Source organism: Pogona vitticeps, chromosome 1, assembly GCF_051106095.1.
Source record: "Pogona vitticeps strain Pit_001003342236 chromosome 1, PviZW2.1, whole genome shotgun sequence".
Classification (NCBI taxonomy): domain Eukaryota; kingdom Metazoa; phylum Chordata; class Lepidosauria; order Squamata; family Agamidae; genus Pogona; species Pogona vitticeps.
The window spans coordinates 247209113-247234591 of record NC_135783.1 but is presented as its reverse complement, the minus strand read 5'-3'; the positions used below and the strand labels follow the sequence as shown (position 1 = coordinate 247234591).

Genomic DNA, 25479 nt, shown 5'->3' with positions numbered 1-25479 from the left:
AAAGAGACTACATTTTACTTACTTCAGGGCCTGGAAGAGCAGGCAAGTTTTCCTAAAAACATTAAAAACCATACATTAAAAATGAACTTCTAACAAAATTGAACATTTTGATTCTTCGGCAGTGGATGTGGAAAGTTCAAGTAAGCACCACACAGTTCTGGCCAACGACTCCAAATCATTTATCAAGTTTAGCAATATAATCTAATCTGTCTCTTTGTCAAATCTTTAACATTACTACTCATATTGTTAAATCAATAAGAATGGCTGTTACACTCACATACTGGAACTGAATTCAAATTTTTACTTCAACCTTCTGAAAATTCTCTCAATTTAAAACTAAAGTTTTTTTTTAAAAAAAGGAAACTTCTAATATATAAATTCATACAATTAAAATCAATATTCCCTCTTAGAACACCATAGAGGCCACCTATGCCAACAATGAACATTATTTTGAGAAGTACTTCCAGCATTTCCTATAAACATTGTTTTCAGCAGAAAGGAAACTGCAAACCATCTGTCAGTAAATTTCAGAATGTTAATATTTTCATGGCAGGTACTAAACTGGAAAATGACATGAAATTACAAATTAATCTTTAGTGAAGTAATAAGCACTAAGGTCTTTGCTCGTATTCTGCTAGATTAGGATAACCTTCCCTACTTGCTGTCCTTAGATATGTTAGACTACAGCTCCCATCAACCTCATCCTTTTGATTGGGATACTGAGAGTTGTAGTCTAAGACTTCAGGGAATAGGGAAGGACTCAGACACAGGTTGGAAGAAAGAAAATCATAGTACACAGTCCAATTTCTTACACACCACCTCGGTCTGCTGGTGTCTGGGATTCAGACAGAGAATGAAGGACTGAGTGGACAAATATCCAGCAAAAATATTTACATTCTCAAAGAAAAGAGTATACCAAACAGACTAGCTGTTATGTAAGAGATGCTGAGCATGTATTGAATGTTTAAGTCCATAGATCAGATAGGCTCTAATACTAAAGTCATATTTGGAAGAGTGGCTCTGATAACTCACAGAATCATAAAGCTGGAAGGGGTCTAATGCCTTGCTCAATGCAGGACCAAATCAAAGGATATCTGCCAGGTGGTTGTGCAAGTTTCTCTTGAACACCTTGAGAAGATAACATGATTCTAGAAGAAGGAGAGTGTGGAAGAAAAGAAAATGATCTCCTTACATCATTGCTGGACAAGTAGGTGATTTGTCCTGGAGGGCCAGGAGGACCTGGCAGTCCAATTCCATCTCGACCTGGTTCACCCTGAAAAAGAAAAAGAGCAACTAAACATTTCAGTTGTTTCTCTTCTGAACCTTCTGGAGTGCACAAATAGGATCCCTGTGTCACTGAGAATTTTTTTTTTTTTTGCATCAAACAGAAGATTCTGGGTTTCCAACCATACCCAAATTCTTTCATGTTTAGATTAAAAGTCTACATAAATTGCTACTATTCGGTGAAGCAATCAAGCACCACAACAAGCAGACATTTTAACAGTAGCAGTCTATCTTCCTCCCCTGCAACAGTTCTCTCAGATTTCCTATAAGACGCTGTGGCACCCTGAAACTTCTTGTCTCACTGGGAATGGTCTAGACAGGTAGCTAGAACAATGGAAACTGATGCAGTTGTTTTGGAAGGAGTGGAGTTAGGAAGGCAAGTCAAATCACATTATTTGCACAGCAATGTACTGTCCTGATGTTTTGAATATTATCTTAAAACCCAACTACTTGCACTTCCATGAAACCCAACATTATAATCAGACACTCTCGCGCACATATTCAGATACAGAGAGTCAGACAGAAACAGAAATTTAGTTATTTATGCTCAGATTCATAGCAGGACTTACTCTAGGCCCTGGATTTCCTCTGTCACCCTTTGGCCCCTGAAATGAGAAACATAAGCAGATTTCTAGGGAACAAGACCACTCCACACAATGGTGGACTGTGTCTAGCAATGCAAGGTGTCAACGACATCCCGTGTGGTCCAACAAATGGAGGCCTGGACTGGGATTCAGCAAATCTGGGTTGAACTCCCAGTTCAGTCACTAACTCACTGGGTGGCTTTGGGTAAGTTACCATCATACAATCTGTTCCTCATATGAAAAACAACAACAACAACAAAAAAGAACAGTGATCTCTCTCATGGACGGATGCAATTAATATTTGTGAGGTGAAAGCTGTACTGCAACAATGATGAGCATAAATATTTGAAGTGTATAATCATTAGCAGATGAGGGAAGCAACACTGCCTATTTGTCTATATAGGGACACTGTTCTGGAGTCAAAATATACAGAAGTGGAATACTGCTTTTCTGCTTTGTTCAGTAATTCTTACACATATGCACCTCATGGTGCAGTGTTTAAACTGCAATAGTGCAGTCAAGACTCTGCTCACAACTTGAGTTCAATCCTGACAGGCTCAGATAGTCAGCTCATGGTTGACTCAGCCTTTCATCCTTCCAAGGTTGGCAAACTGAGAACCCAGCCTGCAGGGGGTTGGGTAATGCATAACTTGCATATTTAAATTGTAAACTGCCCAGAGAGTGTTCCATGCAGTTTGGGGCAGTATATAAACAGCACATTTTGCTTTGTTTGTACACATATGCTTTTAAAAAAATTATTGCTACTATCATCTTAATTTTCCAATTCCAATGGCCAGATTCCCTTGATGGAAATATTTTTATTAACTAGAGATTTTTTTAAAATTAGACACACTGAAGGGTCACTGAAATTCATGCTCACTTGTGGTCCTGGGGAACCCTTTATTCCAGCATGTCCATCCTGACCTTGCAAACCAGGCTCTCCCTGTAAATAAAATAATAATGTAGTTAAAAACGAACCTTCATCACAGAGGCCAACCCGTAATCCAATCCAATTCCTACTATAAGACTTTCAACAACAAAAGAATAAAACATCCAGTAAGAGGATTCATTGAAATGGAGACAAACGTTCTCAGTAGCTGGAATTCTATGACATTTTTATACTGGTGCAACACAATCATTGTACATCTCAATGGTGGAATTACAATGTTAGCATAGGTATTTACTGTTGTGCTCCGTGCCACATAACTTGGTACACAGGAGCAAATGCCTATTATTGACTTCTTAACCTGTAGCACTTTGCCACTGAGATTTACACCAACTGTTTTACGTCAACAGAGGATTCCAGTCAGTGCTTCTTAGACTGTATGACAAAGACGTACCTTCTGTCCTGGCAAACCTGGAAAACCAACCTCACCAGGGTCTCCCTGAAAGTGAACAACAATTGGTCATATAAGGGCAATTTTTACCAGGCATCGAAAGTATCTACTTCCTAATTTTTCTGTCCGTCTTTTTCATTTGCACCTTCCCATAAGGAGTTCAGGTGATTCACACAAGCCTGCCTTTTAGTGGTAAAGAAACCTATCTGCATCCATCCTATCAGATTTGTGGTTTTGTTTCTGCATACAGATCTGAGTTTAGCGTTGCAGCAGATTAATATTTGCCCTGTGACAAGTCTTCTCCACCCATATTTGACTCACACCAAAGTTTGTATGACATATTTATATCATCCCAAACCACAACAACGCAGTGCCATGAGCACTTTGAAGCAAAGTGGCAATACCACTACTCACTGCACTAGACCAGTTTGACTAGCATCTGCACCTACCACTATCTACTTTTCACCATGTATAGTGAAATAAAACCTGGAGTATTAAAGGAAATTATTCTGATTTCTGTTAGGACAATGGGTTGAACAACAACAAAAAAGAGTATTGGAAACTATATAAAGGTCATATTGGACAAGGGTGCATATTTTGAAAATAGCCCATGCAACACTGCCTACTATGAACCTACCACTTAAACACAAAATTGAAATAATTACTTACCTTCAATCCTGGAAGTCCTGGTGGACCCTATAAGAAAAAAAAGGAATTAATTGCCCAGATTTGACAAGATGTATGAGAATATGTTCTTCTGAAGCCTATCTTTATAGCTATGTGTATTTAGCATTAATTAACAAGAGTCCTGTGGCAGGGTTTGGTGTTACAGTGCAAGCAGGCTGTACTAATCAGATCATAAAATACCACAGGGCTTGGCTAGAAGGCCAAATTGGAGTGAGCAGGATTGGGCTAAATTGGGTTGCTTAAGGTTGGATCTAGTGGATCCTTGCGCCCACATCCAAGTGAAAGATATCTCAAGACCACTAAGGCTGTCCCTCTGGAGAAGCTGCTTAATTGAAAACTTTGGCAGAACTCCCTTTTGGAGGGCAGGGTAGGGGTGACTGTTTGTATTTCTTTTAAATTGTTGCTAAAGTATGGAGCAATGCTTTGAAGAGTTTTTCAAAAGTGCTGTCGAAGGATCTCTAAGTTGCTGCATCATTTAGCAACCATTAAAAACAAATGGGACCTTTTTTTGGTCTCCCTTCTCCCCCAAAGGCAAGGGCGATTTAAAGGGGAAGCTTCCCATTGCTCAGTTGAAGATTCGTTCTTGCAACCTTAAGGGCCAGAGGATGATTTCAAGTGCGCTCAGTGTTCTTTAGATTGTGTCCATCTATTGCTAACAATAACACATGATCTCTTTGTAACACAACTCTGAAGGGATTACAACCTTCAGCCTGTGCACAATCTGTTGCCCAGTTCCATTCATGTTCACCAAGAAATAAAGAACATTATATTATTTAATAATCTTTTATTCCAGATTTGTGCATATAAGTGCAATGGTCCTAGAGAAAGAAAATGCTAAGTGGAAAAACGAGTAGTAACCTGGGGTCCTGGTGGTCCACGTGCTCCAGGAAGAGCAGAAACAAATGGCAGTCCTGAGCCCTCCATGTCATCCTAAGTAGTAACAGATAGTGCCAGTTAGTTTACAGGTACACATCTTTTATCATGCCTTTTTGCAAGGCACTTCCCAAGGCCTATGAATATGTTAAGGAAATGAATGAATGAATGAATGAATGAATGAATGAATGAATGAATGAATGAATGAATGAATGAATGAATGAATGAATGCAAGTAGACTGACAAGCTTGACCGGGGACCAGTTTGGATGCACAATTCCTGGCTTAGTAAATTATGGTTCAATGGGTATGAACCTCATTTTCTTCCTCTCCTTGACTCCTTTTTCTTTAATTAAACTTGCAATTCACTGCTAACATCTGGAAAAGGAGAATTGTGGTTGCATGACAGTTCGCTAGACAAAATCTTAAATTATTACTGGCAGAAATCTTTTGCTTAGTATTGTAAATTGCGAACAGAGTAGTCTCATTATATCAATTGAACTTACAGAGGAGTTGACTTAGCAAATACCCATTGAATCATTGGGTCCACTCCAGCTGCAGCTAACTACCATCAAGCAACAGGATTTAAGCCTCTTTCTTATAGTTTAAGATCCTGACATGATAGCAAAGTTGCCCATTCCCAATGTAATGGCTAGTGGTGATTTAATTAGCTTGTGGGGTAGGTAAATTGCACAGAAATTGAAAGGGAAGGGGGTCAGCATACCTCAGTTTAGATGAGGTAGAACAGAGTCTTCTTTTCTCTACAGTTTATTTTTTTTTTCTTTACAGTTCAAGGAGACCTTTGTAACTGCTTATATGAAGAGCAGGCCCATGTATGTTCAATGGTGAGAATGCTCATGTGAACTATTTTAGTTGGGGCATATACTATCATTCCCAGTTTTTAAAAAATGGTGTTTGTCCCCATTTCTTCTTTTTTTATATATATTAATGTATATGTTTACAGAGATTATGTGAGTAATTTTGCTCCAGCACAAATTCACCTTTCCTGCAAAACCCTCTATAGCCTTGTTTTCCCTTCTCCCGTCATATGCCAACATATCCCTCTTAGGGATATTTACTTTATTGAAGAAGAAGAAGAAGAAGAAAAAGAAGAAGAAGAAGAAGAAGAAGAAGAAGTAGTAGTAGTAGTAGTAGTAGTAGTAGTAGTAGTAGTAGTAGTAGTAGTAGTAGTAGTAGTAGTAGTCACCCTTAAGACATCTGTAGGTTGCTTTTTCCCTTCCTCCTTGTTCCCCTTTCATGCCTTAAACCACCACCTCCAAGAATACGTGCATGGTCCTCACATTGTCCTGAAATCCTTCCATCATCAGACTGCCTCTCACTAACCCACTGACGTGAAACAAGAGAACACTCATTAAGACACATTCCAGTGGCCTTGCCATCATCACCAAGCAGCAGCAGGAGCAATGGAATAACATGTGGAATAAATGTACTCATGCCTCAGCTTTTGTCCTTTGGGATCTTATATTAATTCAGACATTATTTCAAACCAGTACTCACAAATCCAGCTCCCAAACCTGGACCTGGGGGGCCAGGAGGGCCAGGCAATCCTCGGGGGCCCATGGGCCCAGGAAGCCCTGCCAGGCCAGGTTCGCCAGGTGGTCCCACTAGCCCTGATTCTCCTTTATTGCCCTGGAAGGAAATAAGAAAGAATGTCTGAATGGAACAAAGCTCTACTCATAGAGCTTTCCAACTCAAGCAGGGTTAAATATTTCAGCATACCATAAATGAACATATGCACACCTGCACATACGCACAAAGGCAGGAAGCTGAACAGTGCACCCCCAGTAAGAAAAACAATTCCTCATAAACACAGAACAAAATTCTTCAACAGCTTCCTGCCTCAAATCACATCCATTAAACACAACTGTTTAAACACATGCCAGAAATATATATGCTGATTTTCTGCATTTTGTTGCATTATGCTTTCACTGGTTGTAGTAAGCAATTCATAGGTATTGCATTGAGAGCAATGTGTAGCACTGCAATGCAGGAGGCATGCAAACTTGCACAGAATAGGAGAAATCCCTCAGACTCATCCTGTTAAGTCTGAAGGTTGTCAAACTGACCTGTTCAGAAAACTTGTGTCCATGAGAAAAATTGCTCACGGTAAAAAAAAAAAAAACTAATGTAGTGGCACAAGAAGTTCCACTGGTCATCAGCTTTCATGGACTTCAGCGCACTTTTTTATATCACTTTAAGGAAGGAGGCTAAAAACCTAAATCATGGGCTGGAATCTAAAGAAATGAGTTAAAATCCATGAAAATTTATGCCAAATTAAACTTGCTAATTTTTAAAGTGCTAATATTGCTTTTGCTAAAAATAACTAATATGACCCTATGCATTCACATACAGATTTTTACTGATGGCCCAAACTGGTAGTCTTTGTACAGTTAAAGTTCTTATGTAAGCAAGAGGATTTGTTGGGGATATGAGGGAAACATCTGCTACAGTCCAGAAGGCAAACAACAAATGCTAGCTTTAAGAATGTGCTCAAAATCTTGCATTTCTGTCACAGAATATGAAGACTGAAGAAAGTAAAATCAATCAGCTGAGTTCACAGAGAACAACAAACTAGTTTCATTTAACGGATATGTCTACTGGGTTCTAAGCTGTCAATTCATCCTAATCCAGAAGTGAGCTGTTTTACCTTAGGTCCAGGTGCTCCTGGGAGGCCGAGTTCACCTGGTTCTCCCTAAAAACAGGAAAGGTAAAATAAGTGAATTTTTAATACTGAGTTTTGAGAAGCTGACCAGAAGAAGCTTAGTTTCTCAGTGTCTCCCTCATGGGCTTGCTACTGTGTTGATATTCCAACTCCGTAAAAGGAACTTGCAGAGAAGAGAGATACATACATTTTCTCCTTTCTCTCCAGGCTGTCCAGCAATCCCATCTCTTCCTGGAAGACCAGGAGGGCCCTGAAAAAATAAATAAACCTATAAAGCATTTTTAAAAGTTTCCAGAAAACTAGTTTGCACCCATTGAACACAGATGGTGAAAACCCCAGCGCCTCTCCTTCTCAATCTCATCCCCATATTGCAACAAAGCTTTTAGAAATGCCGGTACCGATGATTGTAAAATGCTCCTCAAAGCCTATTTGCCATGCAGGACTAAAATGTCCTTGGAGTAACACCTGACTGGAAAGGATTTACAGAAAAAAGCAATGAAGGGGTAATCCATCAGTGAAAACCACAGAGAGAAAAAGCGCTCAGGAATGGAAAACAACAGTGAAGGCTGCAGTAGAGGAGTCTCCATATGCACTTATGCCTCTTTTTTAGCTGTTCTCTACACTCCTGAATAACTTTTCCCCTAATGGTGCTCCAAATGTATGTTTGCTCATCAAGGGGCATGCTGTTTGCAACTGTACTGATGAGGGCTGTTGAGGCAAAGCACCCTGGGACAGCTTATTCCAAACACCAGTCCCTCCCAGCTCGGCTTCTATTACATCTTTAGGCGTGTAAAGGAAAATTTTGACCTGATTTATGCAAACTACTAGTTTTACTACTAGTTCTGAATTGGACCTTTTGTCTGCCAGATCTGTGGGATATTCTAGCTCAAAAACACAACATATACAATATTTTAGCTTGCACGCACATTTAGGATATTGCTTTGGTCCCTGGGGATAAATCAATAGCATGTCGGACACGACTAAACGACTAGATGACGACGATGTTTTCGGATGTGTGTAACCTACATCCAATGCAGAAGAATAGAAGCCTGAATTTCCTATCTGCATTAACTGAATTAGTTTTCCTTTTCACATTATCTAGAAAAAGCCTAGCTAAAAAATGCTATGAAAACATCCTTCCACAAGCTGATTTCCCCTTTAGATCCCATGGGGACAACACATGGTCAAATATTTATAGACTTTCCTGCTTCTTCCTCTCACCTCTATTTTTTAAAGAATATAACCTAGACTGACAAAGAGTATTGGAGAACTCAAAAACTTGCATGCTTTTGTGGAATTTTTATTGATCATGATAATAAGCACTTAATACCCAGTGTGGTATAATGGACACTGGGTGATGTAGTGAACAGATAATGTGACAGACTAGGACTCAGGAAGCCTGAGTTTGAATCTGCTCTCAGCCATGCAAACTCACTTGCGGTGTAGAACTAATAAAAGCACTCCTTAAATATCCCACTTACCCTGAAAACACTACTGTATTAGGGTCACTGTTAGTCAGTCCTGACTTGACAGGACATTAACAACAAACAAATAATAAGCATACGGCCACCTATGGATATTGGTTTAGTTTTATTTTCATAAATACAGCTATCATAAATATAACTACAATACAACTATCTTGGTCATCACAAACAGTGTTCATAAAGTTCAACAATCTCTTTGCTTATAATTGCAAGCTCTTTGGTGTAGAAATGCAAGAAATCTCAAAGGAGTCAACAAAGCAATGTGAAATAGCACTTCAATTTAATTTTACTGTAACTACAATGGAAGAAACATGTGAAGACAAGCTCGTATGATACATCCTTAGTGAACTCTCTCCAAATCCCCTTCAACTTACAGGAGGCCCTGGCAATCCTGGGCTACCATCTCTGCCTGGCACTCCAGGGAGGCCAGGTGGCGCAGGTAGATCTGTACCATTCGTCCCAAATCTTCCAGGTTGTCCTGGCAAGCCGGGTACACCAGGAGGTCCTGGGGGGCCTGGTGGTCCTCTTGGGCCCTGAAATGCAACAAACAGTTATTGATTCAAGTTGCTCAGACATCACCCAATGAGAGTAATCTGAAGATTCTACTACTGAGCTGTAAACAGCCATTTATTTGCCATGTGTTGTTTGGAAGTTAACTTCCAATGAGCTTGCTAGAACCCATCACCCATGAAGAAGCCCAGTGAATGCAGCATTAGTTAAATTGCTCACACAGATTAGGTACATACTCGTAGGTTCTCCAAATCACCTCCAAAGCCAGAGCCTTCCATATCAATAAATGTCTGTAAGAAAAAGAGATCTAAAATAGTCAAGCAGCTCAAGGTTAAATATGTACACACATGATTGCACCCCACTGTATAACACCAATGCAATTATTAAATTTGCGGATGATACGACAGTGGTGGGGCTCATAAATAAGAACAATGAGTCTGCTTATAGAAAGGAAGTACAAAGGTTGATACTTTGGTGTAAAGAAAATCATCTCACACTTAACATCAAAAAAACTAAAGAACTCATAATTGATTTTAGGAGGAAGAGAAATGTACATTTACCACTGTACATAAACGGCGAGGAAGTGGAGAGAGTTGGTAGTTTTAAATTTCTGGGTACTTACATCTCAGAGGACCTCTCATGGACTATAAATGCCAACATGCTAATGAAGAAGGCACAGAAGAGGCTGTATTTCCTGAGAATGCTTGGCAAGTTAAATTTATCGCAGCATTTACTTCTGTCATACTATCGTAGCACCATTGAGAGTGTCCTAACCTATGGCATTCTGGCATGGTTTGGGAGTAGCTCTGTAGCGGACAAAAAAGCTCTACAGAGAACCATTAAAATTGCCCAGAATATCATCGGGCTCCAGCTACCAACCCTGGATGACATCTTCACATCCCGCTGTCTAAAGAAATCACACAGCATCCTGAGAGACTCTTCCCATCCTGCTTATAACTTTTTTGAACTGTTACCATCTGGCAGAAGATACAGAACAATTAAGACTTGGACCACACGTTTTCTCAATAGTTTTTATCCCAGCGCTATAATTGCAATTAATAATGAGCTTAAAGACCACCAGTAGTGAATAATTAGTTGGACTGTGTTACTTGGCCTGCGGTGTAGATATTTGTATTTTTAGTGGGGGACTTTTAGTGGGTGGGGAGTGTTTGGGGAATTTTATGTGTGTGCATGTGTCTGGTCTCTGGGTGTCTGTGAATTTCGTTGTATGTGTATATACTTACAACGACAATAAATTATTATTATTATTATTATTATTATTATTATTATTATTATTATTATTATTATTATTATTATTATTATTATTATTATTATTATTATTATTATTATTATTATTATTGGGGAAAGAAGTATAGGAGTTAGGGCTCCTAAGGACCCCCCCTCTCTCATACACACACACACACACACACACAAACACACACACAGAGAGAGAGAGAGAGAGAGAGAGAGAGAGAGAGAGAGAGAGAGAGTTGGTGCATTGTACTCTCATGAAAAGCCACAAATGTCTTCTCATCAAACTACTTAGCATTTATTGTGATATTGACACCTAGTTTTTCAGCCTATCCTCACACCAAAGGTGATACAAGACATCAGGATTACTAACGCAAAAACCAATTAAGCCCTTTACCTGATACCAAAATGAGAAAAGATCCAGAAACAGAGACACGTAAGTGAAAGAGAATAATTCTGCAGACTTCTTCACTGCTGGAACAATATTTCAGAATTATCTAACAGTGACGCAGGGGAGGGGGCAGTGGCATCAGGAATACACTTCCAACTCACCAACTTGTCCAATTTAGAACTGAATCCAGGTTTCCCAGGTGGTCCTGGTAGTCCAGGGGGACCTCTTACACCAATGCCAGGGTCACCCTAAATGCAGAGAGAAGGTGACAATGCTGAAAACACTCACAACATACTTGAAGAGCAGTAAAAACTGAAAATGCTGCTCAAAAACGTTACTCTCTACTGAATTTTAGATTTCAATGGAAATAAATCAAATAGCTCAGATGTGATCCAACAGCTCATACCTTTTCACCTTTCTGTCCAGGCTCACCCGGGGTCCCTGGAAATCCTTGTGGCCCAACATCACCCTGCATGAAATGAAGTAAGTAAGCAAGCAGCAAGAACAGGCCTGGGTATTTCCAGCAACCATACAGAAGGAGTCATAACTTTTGCTGATACACTGAAACACAGAGATACATAAGTACATATGTGTGCACAAGCATACAAGTGCATATTTGGTGAGCAAACATTCATAAGAAAGAGGAAGACTACATCCAGAACTTCCCATCAAGACCTTCTGTCCCAAGATTATATATCCCTGAGTCTGGATGTGATAAAAACTAAGCAACTGCTGACAAATTCTACACACAACAGACATATTGGTTGAAATTGCAATTACAATGTTTAGGTTATATCTATTATTCCCAAACAAATAATGGTGAGAAAATACCATTGAAGATTTGCCTGAGAATGAAGTTTATAAAGTATTAATAAATTATATTCTAAAATATTTTAATTGTTTGCTATTTTGGTTTGACTAATTTTGTTTCCCCACTTCTAACTACACTTCTTATGTTGTGAGCCCTTTCTTGTCATCAAGTCATTCATCTCATATCTGGTCTTCCTCTTTTCCTGCTGCCTTCAACCTTGCCCAGCGTTGCTGTTTTTTTTCCCCCAGAGAATCTTGTCTTCTCATGATGTGACCAAAGTAGGACAGCCTCAGTTTCAACATATTAGTCGGACTGTATGGAAAACCTATCAACATAACCATCATTCAGGTCTATGATCCAACTACAGATGCTGAAGAAGATTAAACTGACAACTTTTATTCAAGCATTCAGAAGGAAATTAATCACAAACCAAAACTAGACATGCTTATAATCATAGGTGCATGGAATGCAAAAGCAGGAAACAAGGCAGAACCAAATGATGTTGGAAAATTTGGCCTAGGGGACAGAAAAAAGCAAGAAGTCAGCAATCTGTTTATTGCAAATAGGTGTTTCAAGCAACCTGTACATATGGATATCACCAGATGGTCAATAGAGAAATCAAAATGACTATGTAATTAGGAGATGGAGAAGCTGCCAAGACAAGACTAGGAGCAGATTGTGATACTGATCATGAACTGTTAAACTGTTAAACTGGTCTCTGGGTGTCTGTGAATTTCGTTGTATGATATACTGTGTATATACTTACAATGACAATAAATTATTATTATTATTATTATTATTATTATTATTATTAATACCCAGCATTACAGTAAAGCTGAAAAAGAACCAGACTGCTAAATATAGTTTAAACAACATTCCCAATGAATTTAAAGTCCACACAGCTGAAGGTTGACTCTACCTTCCATTATTCCAAAGTTGGTAAAACAAGTACCCAACTTATTTGGAGGAATAATTTATTATGCAGGAATAATTATTCCTTGCATAATTATGTTATAAACCACACAGAGAGTGCTCTAGCACTATGGGGTGGTAAAAAAAATAGCTAGGAAATTTTATGATAATTTGTAGAAGAAAAAAGAAATACCTTTGCAACAACAAGAAAGATTCTTAGAAGGAACCCTCCCTTGGAAATTATCGGAACAGCAGTTTAAAAATTTAAATAACACTATAGCAATGAATGAAATTATTCAGAAAAACAGTAAGACCCCCAGACCAGACAGATTGCCAGCAGAATGCTATAAAATTTTCCAGGAAGAACTGATGCCACATTTCAAAAAATTGTTAGAAGCTATTGAGATAGGTGGAAAAGTTCCTGAATCATGGAAAGAAGCCTATATATCTCTAATACATAAAACAGGAACGGAAAGGAATCAAATTAACAACTACAGACCAATTTCTCTCTTAAATGTGGGTTATAAGATTTTTGCCTTGATTTTAGCTAACAGGTTGAAAAAGGTCTTAACTCTAATGATACATAAAGACCAGACTGGCTTTGTACCCAAACAGAAACTGGTGGCAAATATAAGAACAGTAGTAGACAATACTGGAGTACTATGAAGTCCATCCAGAAAAACATGTTGATCTTTTTAGATGCAGAGAAAGCCTTTGATAATGTGAATTGGAACTTTATGTTGAACCAATTAAAGATGATGGGCCTTCAAGGAAGCTTTTTTCAGCAGGTGGAATCAATTTATTCACAACAAAAAGCGAGAGTGAAGATTAACAGCCAAATTTCCAAAGAGATACAAATTCAACAAGGCACAAGACAAGGGTGCCCCTTATCACCTTTACTTTTCATCTTGACATTAGAAATACTAAACAGACAAATAAGGTAAAATTCCAGAACCAGGGGGTTGAGAATAAAAGGAGACGAATATAAATTACAAGCTTATACTGACAATTTGGTATTATTGCTAGAAAACCCATAGGAATTGATTAGAGAATTAATATCCACAATTGAAAATTTCGGTGCAGTATCAGGACTTAAACTGAATTATGAAAAAAACAAATTTTTGACCAAAAAAATGACACAAGAAAAAGCGACCAAAAAAAAGTTTCCAAATTTTCATGTATTTCTTTAAGTATTGGAAGATAATTAACTTTCACCAGGGTGCTTGTTTTATATATATATCTTCCAATACGTAAAGAAATACATGACAATTTGGAAACTTGGGGTAAACTGCAGTTTTCATTGTTGGGTAGAATTGCTACAGTAAAGATGAACATTTTACCAAAGCTTTTGTTCCTGTTTCAAAATTTGCCAAGACAGTTAAATTATAAATATTTTTATGACACAGATGCTCTGTTCTCTAAGTTTATATGGAAAGCTAAAAAAACGACAATAAACCTCAAAGCTTTACAGGACTTAAAAGAAAGAGGAAGAATGGGCTTACCAAATTGTCTACTATATTATAAAGCCTGTGCTTTAAACTGGAGAAAGAAATTGATTAATTTGGAGGACCAAAGACTTTTAAAATTGAAAGGAGATGATCTGAGATTAGAATGGCATGCATACGTACATATGGTATGGGAAGGGCAAAGAACAAACACCTTTTTTCTGATCATATTGTAAGGAAAGCACTACACCAGGTTCAGCAAAAATGTCAGGGGCAAATGTATAAAAAATCTGTTACATGTAGCACCTTTGGAAGCTTTTACTCAACCTTCTTAAATTTTGAAAGAATGGATATACACGTATAAATATCTCTTAACTAAAGAGCAATAATTAAAAAAATATACAGGAGCTAAAGGAAATGGGTCTACAGATGGACTGGTGGGCAATGTTATAATTACAGTAGTATCAAGGTTTAAAAAAGACAAAATAATGGGTTTTTATGAGGGGAAGGTGCAGGTGGATGAGTTATGGATTTATGATAGTTGTAAGATTATACAAAAAATCTATACTTTTTTGTTAGACTATAATTTAGAGGATGAAATGGTGAAAGCAGTGATGATTAAATGGGCACAAAATTTTGGTTATAATATAAATGTAGACGATTGAACTTGAATGTGGAATGAGAACTATACAGTAGATGGATTAAACCAGTAAACTTGAAAGAAAATGTTTTTCTCAAGATAAAAGATATTACACAAGAAATTATACAACAGAAAACAGCTTATAAACCAGAAATGTTTTTGGTGAATATAATGCCAGAACTCATTGATTTAAAAAAAAATGTGGTCACATAAACTAAGGCTGCCACACTTCTGGCACATCATGAGAAGTCAAGATTCACTGGAAGGGCCAATAATGCTGGGAAAAGTTCAGGGCAGCAGGAAAAGCGGAAGATCAAATACAAGATGGATTGATTCCCTAAAGAAACCCACAGGCTTGAGTTTACAATAGCTGATTAGAGCTATTGAGGACAGGACATTTTGGAGATCACTCATTCACAGAATCACCATAAGTCTGAAGTGACTTGACAATACATAACAACAACAACAACAACAACAACAACAACAACAACAACAACAACAACATATCAATTAAACATGAAGTATTTATCTGAAAAAGGTGACATTCAAACTGTACAACTTACTGGTTTACCATCTTCACCAGGATCTCCCTAACAAAAATTAAAAGCATAGTTTAGCAAAAACAAAACAAAACCAGATTTGTTCACACTTTTACATCATAGGCTTGCTTCGCTTGCTAATTTTCCACAGTTCAATCTCTATGTCTAATCTCTATGCTGAAAATGGGTTCGACATAAAGGAAGACTGGGCAAAGAGCACAGTTATAGGATTGGGAAAGGGGATGGAGTTACTTCAGCCAACTTCACAAGAAAGTAAAAAAGTTAAAAAGCAGGAGCACTAATCAAAGAGGAACTCAGTATTCACAAAGAGACAAATAAGAGAGAACTCAAGGAACAAGTATGTAAAGTGCAAAGAACAAGAGAAGATGAAAAAAAATTACATAGAAAATCAATAATGATTATTATGTGCTGAGAAATCACTTCTCCTTTGTTCCAATCCTTTCCAATATTGAAACAACTATGCCTTTTTACCAACAAATAGGGAAATGATTTCATTATTATCATAAATTACACATTTTACATTCTGAAACTCCCATGAAAAATGTAGCACCTGAAGCTCTGACATGTCTGTGAGCTCCAAAGGAAGCTGACAGCACTGCTTCAGACAGTGTTATAATATCAAGATTCAATGTTTTTTTATGTTTAGAGCCATTGCTAATAGTGCAGTAACTAAAAAAATATCATTTTTACCAGACAAGTAATTGTACAATCTATCATTACTGGATGAAGTTATATTTTGGACTACAATCTCCATAATCCCCAATGCAGTGCTGGTTAGGGAGCTATGGCCCCCAAAAAGTAACATTTCCAAGCTTTGAAGTCAACATACAACACAAAGATTCCTCTGACATCTAAAAGGGCTGGCAGCTTACACAGAAGATCTCAAGAACATAACCTATATGCATCTGTTTGTGAATCTAATCACCTCCCTTTTGTTCACTGGGCATAAAAGGCAAACCTTTCCAACTACCACACATGCTGAACCTAGCCCAACAAATCAGCTACTATGTGAAAAGTTTACTCACCGGCTCTCCATCCTTTCCAGGCAAGCCATCTTTCCCAGGTGGCCCTGGAGGGCCCGTGGGTCCTGGTTGCCCAGCAACCTGTTCTACCACTGAGCCATCAGGGCGCTTCACAACTGTCCCTGGGGGTCCAGGGGGTCCAGCAGGGCCTGGAGACCCTTTAGCACCAGGTTCACCTTTCTGTCCTTTAGAGCCTGGATAGCCAAAGCCTGCATTTCCCTAGAGGTACAGAAAAAAATAAGTCATTTCTGCTTACAAAGGCTAGAGGTGGGCATCAGTTAGACTCTCTTTATGGGTTCTCTTTCCTATGAGAGCATTACTGCTTTTCTCTCTTATATATCACTTTAGAGTTAACTATGTATACTTTTTTTCTCACCCCTTATTCCATACTTAAATCCCTGTCCCCTTTGAAAGTGCTGTTAAGGAAAGGTTGACACTGGTCCTAAGGATGGAGAGGTCTTTGGAGCATTAGTCATATTGCTAGAAACAGTTTCAGACGTCCACACCCACAACAGTGCTTACAGTTCTTCTCTTCCATGGACAAAAGGGGCACATATTGTTTCGAAAGCAGCAACTAACTCTGACATCAATATCTGACAGGTGCCCAGTACCAGGCCTTTGCTACCTACATGGGGTCAACTAGGGCGATGCTTCTCTAGCCTAACATTTTCTGTCACTCCTCTGCTGAGAGATAGGACCAAGGAGGACAGAGGGAAGGAACCAGAGGATGTATGTACACCTGTTCTTCGACATTTCTGAAACCAAGCAAAGGAAAATCCAGAATAGCCAAAGGGAGACCCAAATTAGAGGCCATATTTAAACATCTGCAGTCACAGTTAAGAGTAAGTGGTTCACTATTCTGAGTTCTCTTCAGCATTCTAAAAACTTAGGTTGGACACTTAAGCCTGGAACTAAACTCAACACCTAGTATTATTTACAGTATGTTTCCCACTTAAGGCCTGATTTATATGGTGTCTGAAATTCAAGGGCAATGCTGCTGTGTGGAGTATTCCTACTCAGAGCCCCAGCCACCCAGAGCATCTTCCTATTCCATCTCCAACCCCACACCCAGTTTTCCATCTTCTTGACAGCCAGCAGTCAGTGGCCACCACTCATGCTCTGTCCTTATTGTCCATCCACTCAGTGCTTTTCTCTTAAAAGTGTTTTTTATATTTCTGTAAAGCTAGGGATTCTTTCAAGACTTCTGATGCTTGGCCCTGTTATGTAAGGATGATGCCTTTTCATATACATCCACATTTGTACTTGAAGAATGTGTTTACTGCTCATATATAGCAAGGACAGGGAACATGGTCTGGGGATCCCAGGTCCCCACATCCTTCTGGGCACCCTCATCCAAAATATTTTTTGGTTCAGAATAGGAGTTTCCATTACTAGAGGCTTCCTTTGGCAACAAAAATCTTGCTTTTAAATCGAGGGGGGCTTTTGTGCTGCTTGTTTTTCAAATCTGAAAATGAACATCTGGTCATTTGTGATTTTGGGAAAAAATACTTTAAAAATACATTTTGGAAACAGTAGAGTCCATGTTGGCTCTGAGGGTGCAAAAATGCCCCCCCCCACAACTGGTTCAATCTAGAAAGCTATCAGAAGACACTGTCACAGTCCTTTGAACTAGAGTCAAGCAATATAAGAGCCATGCTCACCTTAACACCCAACTCTCCTTTTTCTCCCTGCAAAGCAAAAAGCAAAACATTTCAATACGGTACAGCTATAATCAGCCCAGAAAAATGAGGTTTCATCACTTGCACTTGGAAACATATACTCTGACACTGATAAGCTACTTTGGGAGCAAAGAAAAGGAGCTCACAAATCATGTTTTAAATCCAAAGTGGGCAACTTATGGTTGTCTAAATGTAGCCGAACAATTCCTATTAGCCCTAGCAGGCATGGCAAAGGAAGACGTGAGCTATATTGTAACAACCTCTGGAGGACCACAAGTTGGTCTCAACTGTGTTAAAGGATGAATGAATGAATGTATTTATTGTGGACAAAGAACTCAAGTCTCACCTCATAAACTTCAGTTCTGTCCAACAGCTAAAAGAAGTGGTTGTTCTGGGTTTTTCGGGCTCTTTGGCTGTGTTCTGAAGGTTGTTCTTCCTGACGTTTCGCCAGTCTCTGTGGCTCTCTGAGAGCACAGGTTGCTGTCCTCTGAAGATGCCGGCCACAGAGACTGGCGAAACGTCAGGAAGGACAACCTTCAGAACACGGCCAAAGAGCCCGAAAAACCCAGAACAACCATTAGATCCCGGCCGTGAAAGCCTTCGTGAATATAGCTAAAAGAAGTCTTTAGCTGTTGGTAGCCTCTTGCTACCTCAACACGGAAAAATATTATTCTGAATTTCATAAGAAGCTACCCTTATTCTTGATCTCACACACTTATACATATGTTTCCTAACATGTTCCACTATTTAACAGGCCTTCTATCCTACTCTCAGAAATGCAACACAAAAATTGTCCTACCACTTGCAACTGATGCTCCAAATTAATGTATTCAGCATAAAACATGACATAATAGGACCACCTTAAAGAAGTGTGATGGCAAGAAATGATTCCCTGTCCACACTTTTCAGGGCTGAACACTTGTACCGCTTTTAAATGCTTTTAATCTTTTTTGTTGGTATTCTCTCCCCACCACACACCTCAAGAATTACAGAAGAATCATTACAGTAGACACTACTGAGCTCTCTTTTCAAATGACTGGCTTTTGTGAGCTTCACTTCACTGGAGAAAGTCACCATTTTCTTCATGCTGGCAGAAGAACTTCTGGGATGAGGCAAGACTCAAGGAGGGAAGTGAAAAGAGGCCATTGTAGAAGTGTAGTTCAGTGATGGAAAGCACACAACAGCTGATGTCCCTGTTTAATTCTGCATGTAAGCACTCTCACAACGTTGTCACCTTTGAGTAAAAACATATACGTAAGGAGCTAAGGATAATCATTTTACCTTTTCACCTTTGGCATCAAGAGATGGCAAGACCCCACTAAGTCCAGGCTCTCCTTTAAGGCCACGTTCGCCTTTTTCCCCAGCGTCCCCTTTCTCACCTTTGATTCCAACTATAGTGGAAAGAAAAAAATAAGTCTTTGTTCTGAGAATAAAAAAAACAAAAAAGAGGGCATTGTTGCAAAACAGGAGGATAAAAACCAAAGGCTTTGTGTCCAGATTCAACAAAAACAGTAAATGTCAGATTCTAAAATCTAGCTGTTACTCCAAACAGTCTCCATCCTGGGGAGAAACACAGTGAAAATGTAATTGTCATATTAGTGAAGTTGTAGACCACTGAGTGATGTACCTGGTAAAAAGTCAACAGAAGCCATTGCTGGAAGGACGGGCCCTCAGGGACTGAAGTCCACATATCCCACCACAGGTTTTTGTAACAACTTCTTTGACGAAAAGTTGTCAGGCTTACAATAGCTTGCACATATTTGTGACCCCTGAATTGGTCTGGTAAAGGTATTATCCCAATATAAAACTGAGAATCTTTCTTATGAAAAATTCAACTATTTTTGCTTTTATGAAGGATACACGACATTCAAAGATTTCTCCTTCCCCACCTTCTGTACCACATTCCAGAGAGAACAGTCAGATCTACAACTATATATTTTTTTCTTTTTCTTTTTTAAAACAGGATGGTTATCAATCTTGGGGGGGGGGATATCTAGTCTTACCTCCTGAAGCAGATGGCAACCTCTCTTTTTGTTCAGTTAGCTCAGTTTGCAAAAGGATTTTCTCTTCTGGTTGTGTGGGCTTTTTGGCAGTGGGAGGAGACGTGACAGGTGGAGGTTGTGGCAGGCTTGAGATCACTGGAGTCACCTGGCCAAGGCAAGAGCACTGGAGTGAACTTTTCCTTACTCTGCAGGACATCACCCAAGGCACGTTCTGCAGCCCTATGACTTCTTGGGTTAGATTCAGACAGACTCAGTCACATTTTATGGCAGATGATGTATTTTCTCCTGTGTAGCAGCAGATACTGGCCTGGAGGACTACATGCCAGTGAAGTGTGTGGCAGAAGTGATGAGACAGAGACTCCACCTTCCCCATGTCTCTTTCATACATGCATAACTACACACATACTGAAACATGCATGTACGTGTGCAGACATGGATCACACATCTTTTTCTGTATTACCTGTCCCCGTACACAATTGATTAGCACTGAAGAAGACACCAGTCAGTTTCTCAAGTGTGAATCAGCATGGTCACAAGGAAGCAATCACCCAAGAGAATCTGGTGATGACTAACAGAGGCATCATTCATTTCAATGGGCTTAAGTGTGACTAGCTCAGTCTGGATCCGGCCCTTTTCATCTAACAATAAGTAAGTCTTTCACAATTCACTCTGTGGCATTAAGGCACCTACTACACTCTTAAAAACAGCAGCTCTGCATCATTTTAAAGACTGTATGTTCAGAATTGCAATACTGATTGCCAACACAAGAAAACAACATCTCTGCCCATGCACAACTGTATACATTGTGTGTGTGTGTGTGTGTGCGCGCGCGCGCGTGCGCACGCGCATTTGTATGTGCATGTATAAACACAGAGAGAGAGACTTAGAATCCTTCCCATGGTTGCTTATTTCATAGACCTGAAATTGACAAAATAATTTGTGAAAAATGGAAAAAACCTTTTATAAAATATTTTCTCTTTCAAATTGAATAAAATACTCTTTAAAGTCATCACTCAAAGCAAAATGGTTAAAGATAGTTCATCTGTAAATATCACAGATCCAATATTAAAAGACTCTATTTGTGATATCACATTGCTACTGGCCCAATTCAGCAAAAACAACAAACAGGTTGATTACTTGGTTATCTTATTTATAAGCCTCAAATTCATATGCAAGGAAAGGAGATATCAATGTACAAGGGACTCATTGCTCACTCTAAATTCTGCAAATAGTGGTTTGTTAACAAGCTAGACTATCCTTGAGTTTGACATCTCACCTTGTTAACTACCTGCGGTTTGAAAAAAAATATTTGCAAAGTTTCGCTGTCAGACATTTTCTTGTTAACCAGAAACTAATGCATGCAATAACCTCCATCAGACATATCTGATCACAACGCTTGTTTTATAAGACTACTACAAATGTTTTAGAAGAAACTGTTGGAAAAGTACTTTCACATGTTGCAGAAGTGAGATTATCCTCTAGTACATGATCTTGTTTCTGAATTTGCCCAGCGTATTCCTTCTGCAATGCAGAGGAAAGCCTTTTGTGGAGCAACAGAACACAAGGTTCATTCTCATTTTCCTCTTGCTCCCATGTCAACTTTATGAACCAAAAGACTGATGAATGTTTGTCAAACAAACTGATTAAATAAATAATGAGAAGTCTGCTGCAGTTAATGCTAAACTTCCATTTTTAATGTCCATGAGGTATGAAGTGGTAGCAGCGACAGCAGTGGCAGCCTCTCTGACAGCAGAGAAGGCCCCTGCTGCTGCTGTTGATGCCAACAACACCAGTGGCTGCCACCACTATCCAGTCACCTGCTGAACAAGTAAGCCCTGCAGAGAAAGAAAGGCAGCAGAGTCGCAAAGCCAGTGTAGCTGACCAACACACAGATGCAGGCAAGAACAACATTGCCAGCTAGCCAGTGCTTAAAGACTTCTTGGCTACCCCATTACTAGTTGACTAACCTTATTCTTGCCTGAAGGAGCAGCCTGTGGCTCTATTTTTACTGCACTAAAACAGGGTGTGTGTTTGGGGTGTTTTTGCTATTTGCAGATTGTTGTTGTTGTTTAGTCATTTAGTCGTGTCTGACTCTTCGTGAACCCATGGACCAGAGAAGGCCAGGCCCTCCTGTCTTCCACTGCCTCCCAGAGTTTGGTCAAATTCATGTTGGTCACTTCAGTGACACTGTCCAACCATCTCATCCTCTGTCGTCCCCTTCTCCTCCTGCCTTCACACTTTCCCAACATCAGGATCTTTTCCAGGGAGTCTTCTCTTCTCATGAGATGGCCAAAGTACTGGAGCCTCAGCTTCAGGATCAGGGTTGATTTCCTTCAAAATGGATAGGTTTGTTCTCCTTGCAGTCCGGGGGACTCTCAAGAGTCTCCTCCAGCACCACAATTCAAAAGCAAAGCAAAGCGTGCTGCTTATATACTGCCCCAGAGTGCTTCAAGCACTCTCTAGGCAGTTTACAAATTAATTATGCAGGCTACACATTGCCCCCGCAGCAAGCTGGGTACTCATTTTACCAACCTCAGAAGGATAGAAGGCTGAGTCAATCTTGAGCCGCTACCTGGGATTGAACCCCAGGTCGTGAGCACAGTTTTGGCTGCAGCACAGCAGTTTAATCACTGTGCCACAAGGCTCAATGCAGCAAAAGCATCAATTCTTCAGTGGTCAGCCTTCTTTATGGTCCAACTCTCACTTCCATACATCGTTACTGGAAAAACTTTGACTATGCAGACCTTTGTGCATAGAGTGAAGGCAAGAGGAGAAGGGGACGACAGAGAACAAGATGAATGGGCAGTGTCATCGAAGCTACCAACATGAATTTGACCAAACTCCGGGAGCCAGTGGAAGACAGGAGGGTCTGGCATGCTCTGGTCCATGGGATCATGAAGAGTCAGACACAACTTAACAACTAAAGAACAACAAAATGTGGAAGATTAGTAGTGCCTCCGGCTCTAAAGGTAGACAAGTCTCTTCACCTATGGACCTGCTTCCTAATATGCCCTTTATGGCTGAAACACCACAGTACAATTAATAAAAATATCAGGTAATTTTCACTCAATAACAGGCAATGTCAAGAACACTCAGAACAACTAACATCAAGTACTGTATTCCACACTACATGCTGTGAGGTATAGAGTACACTAACATAGGTGCAAAGTTGCCTGTTTTTCTCTGCACTTGCAAAGGTCTATGTCAGCACAACCCCTCCCCCAATTTTTTAAGGTTCACTTTGGTCCTGGCAACTCCATCCCACAGTGTGGAGTTGGCATAAAAATTGTGGAGCTGGCATAAAAATTAAGCAGGGCACGGACAAAGTGGATAGAGGGAAGCTCCTTTTCCTCTCACATACTGTAATACTGGAACCAGGGGACATCCGCTCAAATTGAGTGTTGGGAGAGAGAACAGACAGAAGAAAATATTTCTTGACCCAGCATGTTGTTAGTCTGTGGAACTCCTTGCCACAGGATGTGGTGATGGCATCTGGCCTAGATGCCTTTCAAAGGGGATTGGACAGATTCCTGTAGGAAAAGTCCATTGCAGGTTACAAGCCATGATGGGGATATATAACCTCAGGCTTAAAAGGAAGATACTTCAAAATACCAGATGCAGGGCTGGGGTATCAGGTATCTAGCTGTCCCATGTGCTCCCAGAGGCAACTGGTGGGGCCACTGTGAGATACAGGAAGCTGGACTATATGGGCCCTTGGCCTGATACAGCAGGGCTCTTACTGTATGTTTTTATGTTCTATTAAATGGCTTCCAAATAACCCAATTCTCCATGTGGCCCCGGGGGGGGGGGTTATACTTTCCTCCCATCCCATCCATTTTAAGAGCAATGTAGTTATTTTCACATTCTGTCCCTGGCATTCCATATTCTCAGATGTTCTGTGAAAATTTCCCTTGAATTTAACCTGGAAGGAGTGGCATGGTAGCTGAAAAATGAATGCACATTTGATATAGATGCTTTTAGTCTCTCACAGCTGCTACCTCTTTCTGTATGTCACTGGGTACAGTCCTGCTAGGTAACTGGTTTTATTGATAGGGTCACACTTCAGGTATCCAGTAAAGGCTTTACAGTACTTCAGCTTTCATGGAGTGCTACATCTGGATATCACACTTCAAGAAGGATGCCAACAAACTCGAACAATTTCAGAGGAGGGCAACAAGGATGATCAGGGGACTTGAAACCAAGCCTTATGAGGAAAGGCTGAAAGAACTGGACATGTTTAGCCTTGAGAAAAGAAGATTTAGAGGAGATATTATTGCACTTTTCAAATACCTGAAAAGTAGTCATACAGAGCAGGGGCAGGATCTGTTCTCATTTACCTCAGAGTGCAGGACACATAACAATAGGCTCAAGTTATAGGAATCTAGATTGGGGCTGAATAGTGGGGGGAAATAACCTCAACTGTTAGAGAAGTACAACAATGGAACTACTAGCTCAGGAGGAACTATTAACTCAGGAGGTGGCGAGCACTCCAGTACTGGAGGCTTTCAAAAGAAAATTGGACAACCACTTGTCAGATCTGCTTTGATCTGGATTCCTGCATTGAGCAGGGGATTGGCCCCTTCCAACTCAAGTATTCAACCATTCTATCTATCTGCTTTTCATGGGCTGAACTATACCACACTGGGCTGGTGTATTGATCTGCAGAGAAGCATAAGGCCAAGGCTGTAGTTTTTAGTGTTTGTGGTTGTGCGCCCCAACTGGTTCTCACAGATTTCAAAGGATATTGTTCCTATGGTGGTTGTGGGTTTTTCGGGCTCTTTGGCCGTGTTCTGAAAGTTTCGCCAGTCTCTGTGGCCGGCATCTTCAGAGGACAGAGTGCTGTCCTCTGAAGATGCCGGCCACAGAGACTGGCGAAACGTTAGGAAGAACAACCTCCAGAACATGGCCAAAGAGCCTGAAAAACCCACAACAACCATTAGATTCCAGCCGTGAAAGCCTTCGCAAAGATATTGTTCCTGATGGAGACCTTTTGTTTTATAGTTAGACAACATTTCTTATAAATCAACTTACAATCGAAAGTATCATGTTTCCCCGAAAATAAGACAGGGTCTTATATTAATTTTTGCTACAAAAATGTAGTAGGGCTTATTTTCAGGGGATGTTTTATTTTACAGTCATGTAATCTTCTGGCTGCTCCACAATGTTGCCCAATGGTGGAGGGCGGGGTTTCACTTAACTAGGGCTTATTTTGGGGGTAGGGCTTATATTACGAGCATCCTGAAAAATCATACTGGGGCTTATTTTCAGGTTAGGTCTTATTTTGGGGGGAACAGGGTAACACCTAGGTATCTGTGGGAAAAAGA

The 25479-nt window shown here is 39.8% G+C and overlaps 1 protein-coding gene across 4 annotated transcripts in view; it reads right to left on the bottom strand.

The window, feature by feature from the left end:
- Nucleotides 1-25479, bottom strand: part of COL18A1 (collagen type XVIII alpha 1 chain) — a 202385-nt gene that overhangs the window by 27341 nt on the left and 149565 nt on the right. For all 4 annotated transcript variants that reach the window (XM_072985478.2, XM_078383561.1, XM_072985477.2 and 1 more), the window contains 19 exons: nucleotides 20156-20300; nucleotides 19434-19543; nucleotides 18135-18161; nucleotides 16477-16692; nucleotides 15455-15481; nucleotides 11490-11552; nucleotides 11245-11331; nucleotides 9678-9731; nucleotides 9306-9464; nucleotides 7635-7697; nucleotides 7433-7477; nucleotides 6283-6414; nucleotides 4751-4822; nucleotides 3875-3901; nucleotides 3209-3253; nucleotides 2749-2811; nucleotides 1854-1889; nucleotides 1193-1273; nucleotides 23-52 (listed from right to left, as the gene is read on the bottom strand). In XM_072985478.2, coding sequence (XP_072841579.2) covers nucleotides 23-52; nucleotides 1193-1273; nucleotides 1854-1889; nucleotides 2749-2811; nucleotides 3209-3253; nucleotides 3875-3901; nucleotides 4751-4822; nucleotides 6283-6414; nucleotides 7433-7477; nucleotides 7635-7697; nucleotides 9306-9464; nucleotides 9678-9731; nucleotides 11245-11331; nucleotides 11490-11552; nucleotides 15455-15481; nucleotides 16477-16692; nucleotides 18135-18161; nucleotides 19434-19543; nucleotides 20156-20300 — 1482 coding nt within the window. The remainder of the gene's footprint in view (nucleotides 1-22; nucleotides 53-1192; nucleotides 1274-1853; nucleotides 1890-2748; nucleotides 2812-3208; nucleotides 3254-3874; nucleotides 3902-4750; nucleotides 4823-6282; nucleotides 6415-7432; nucleotides 7478-7634; nucleotides 7698-9305; nucleotides 9465-9677; nucleotides 9732-11244; nucleotides 11332-11489; nucleotides 11553-15454; nucleotides 15482-16476; nucleotides 16693-18134; nucleotides 18162-19433; nucleotides 19544-20155; nucleotides 20301-25479) is intronic.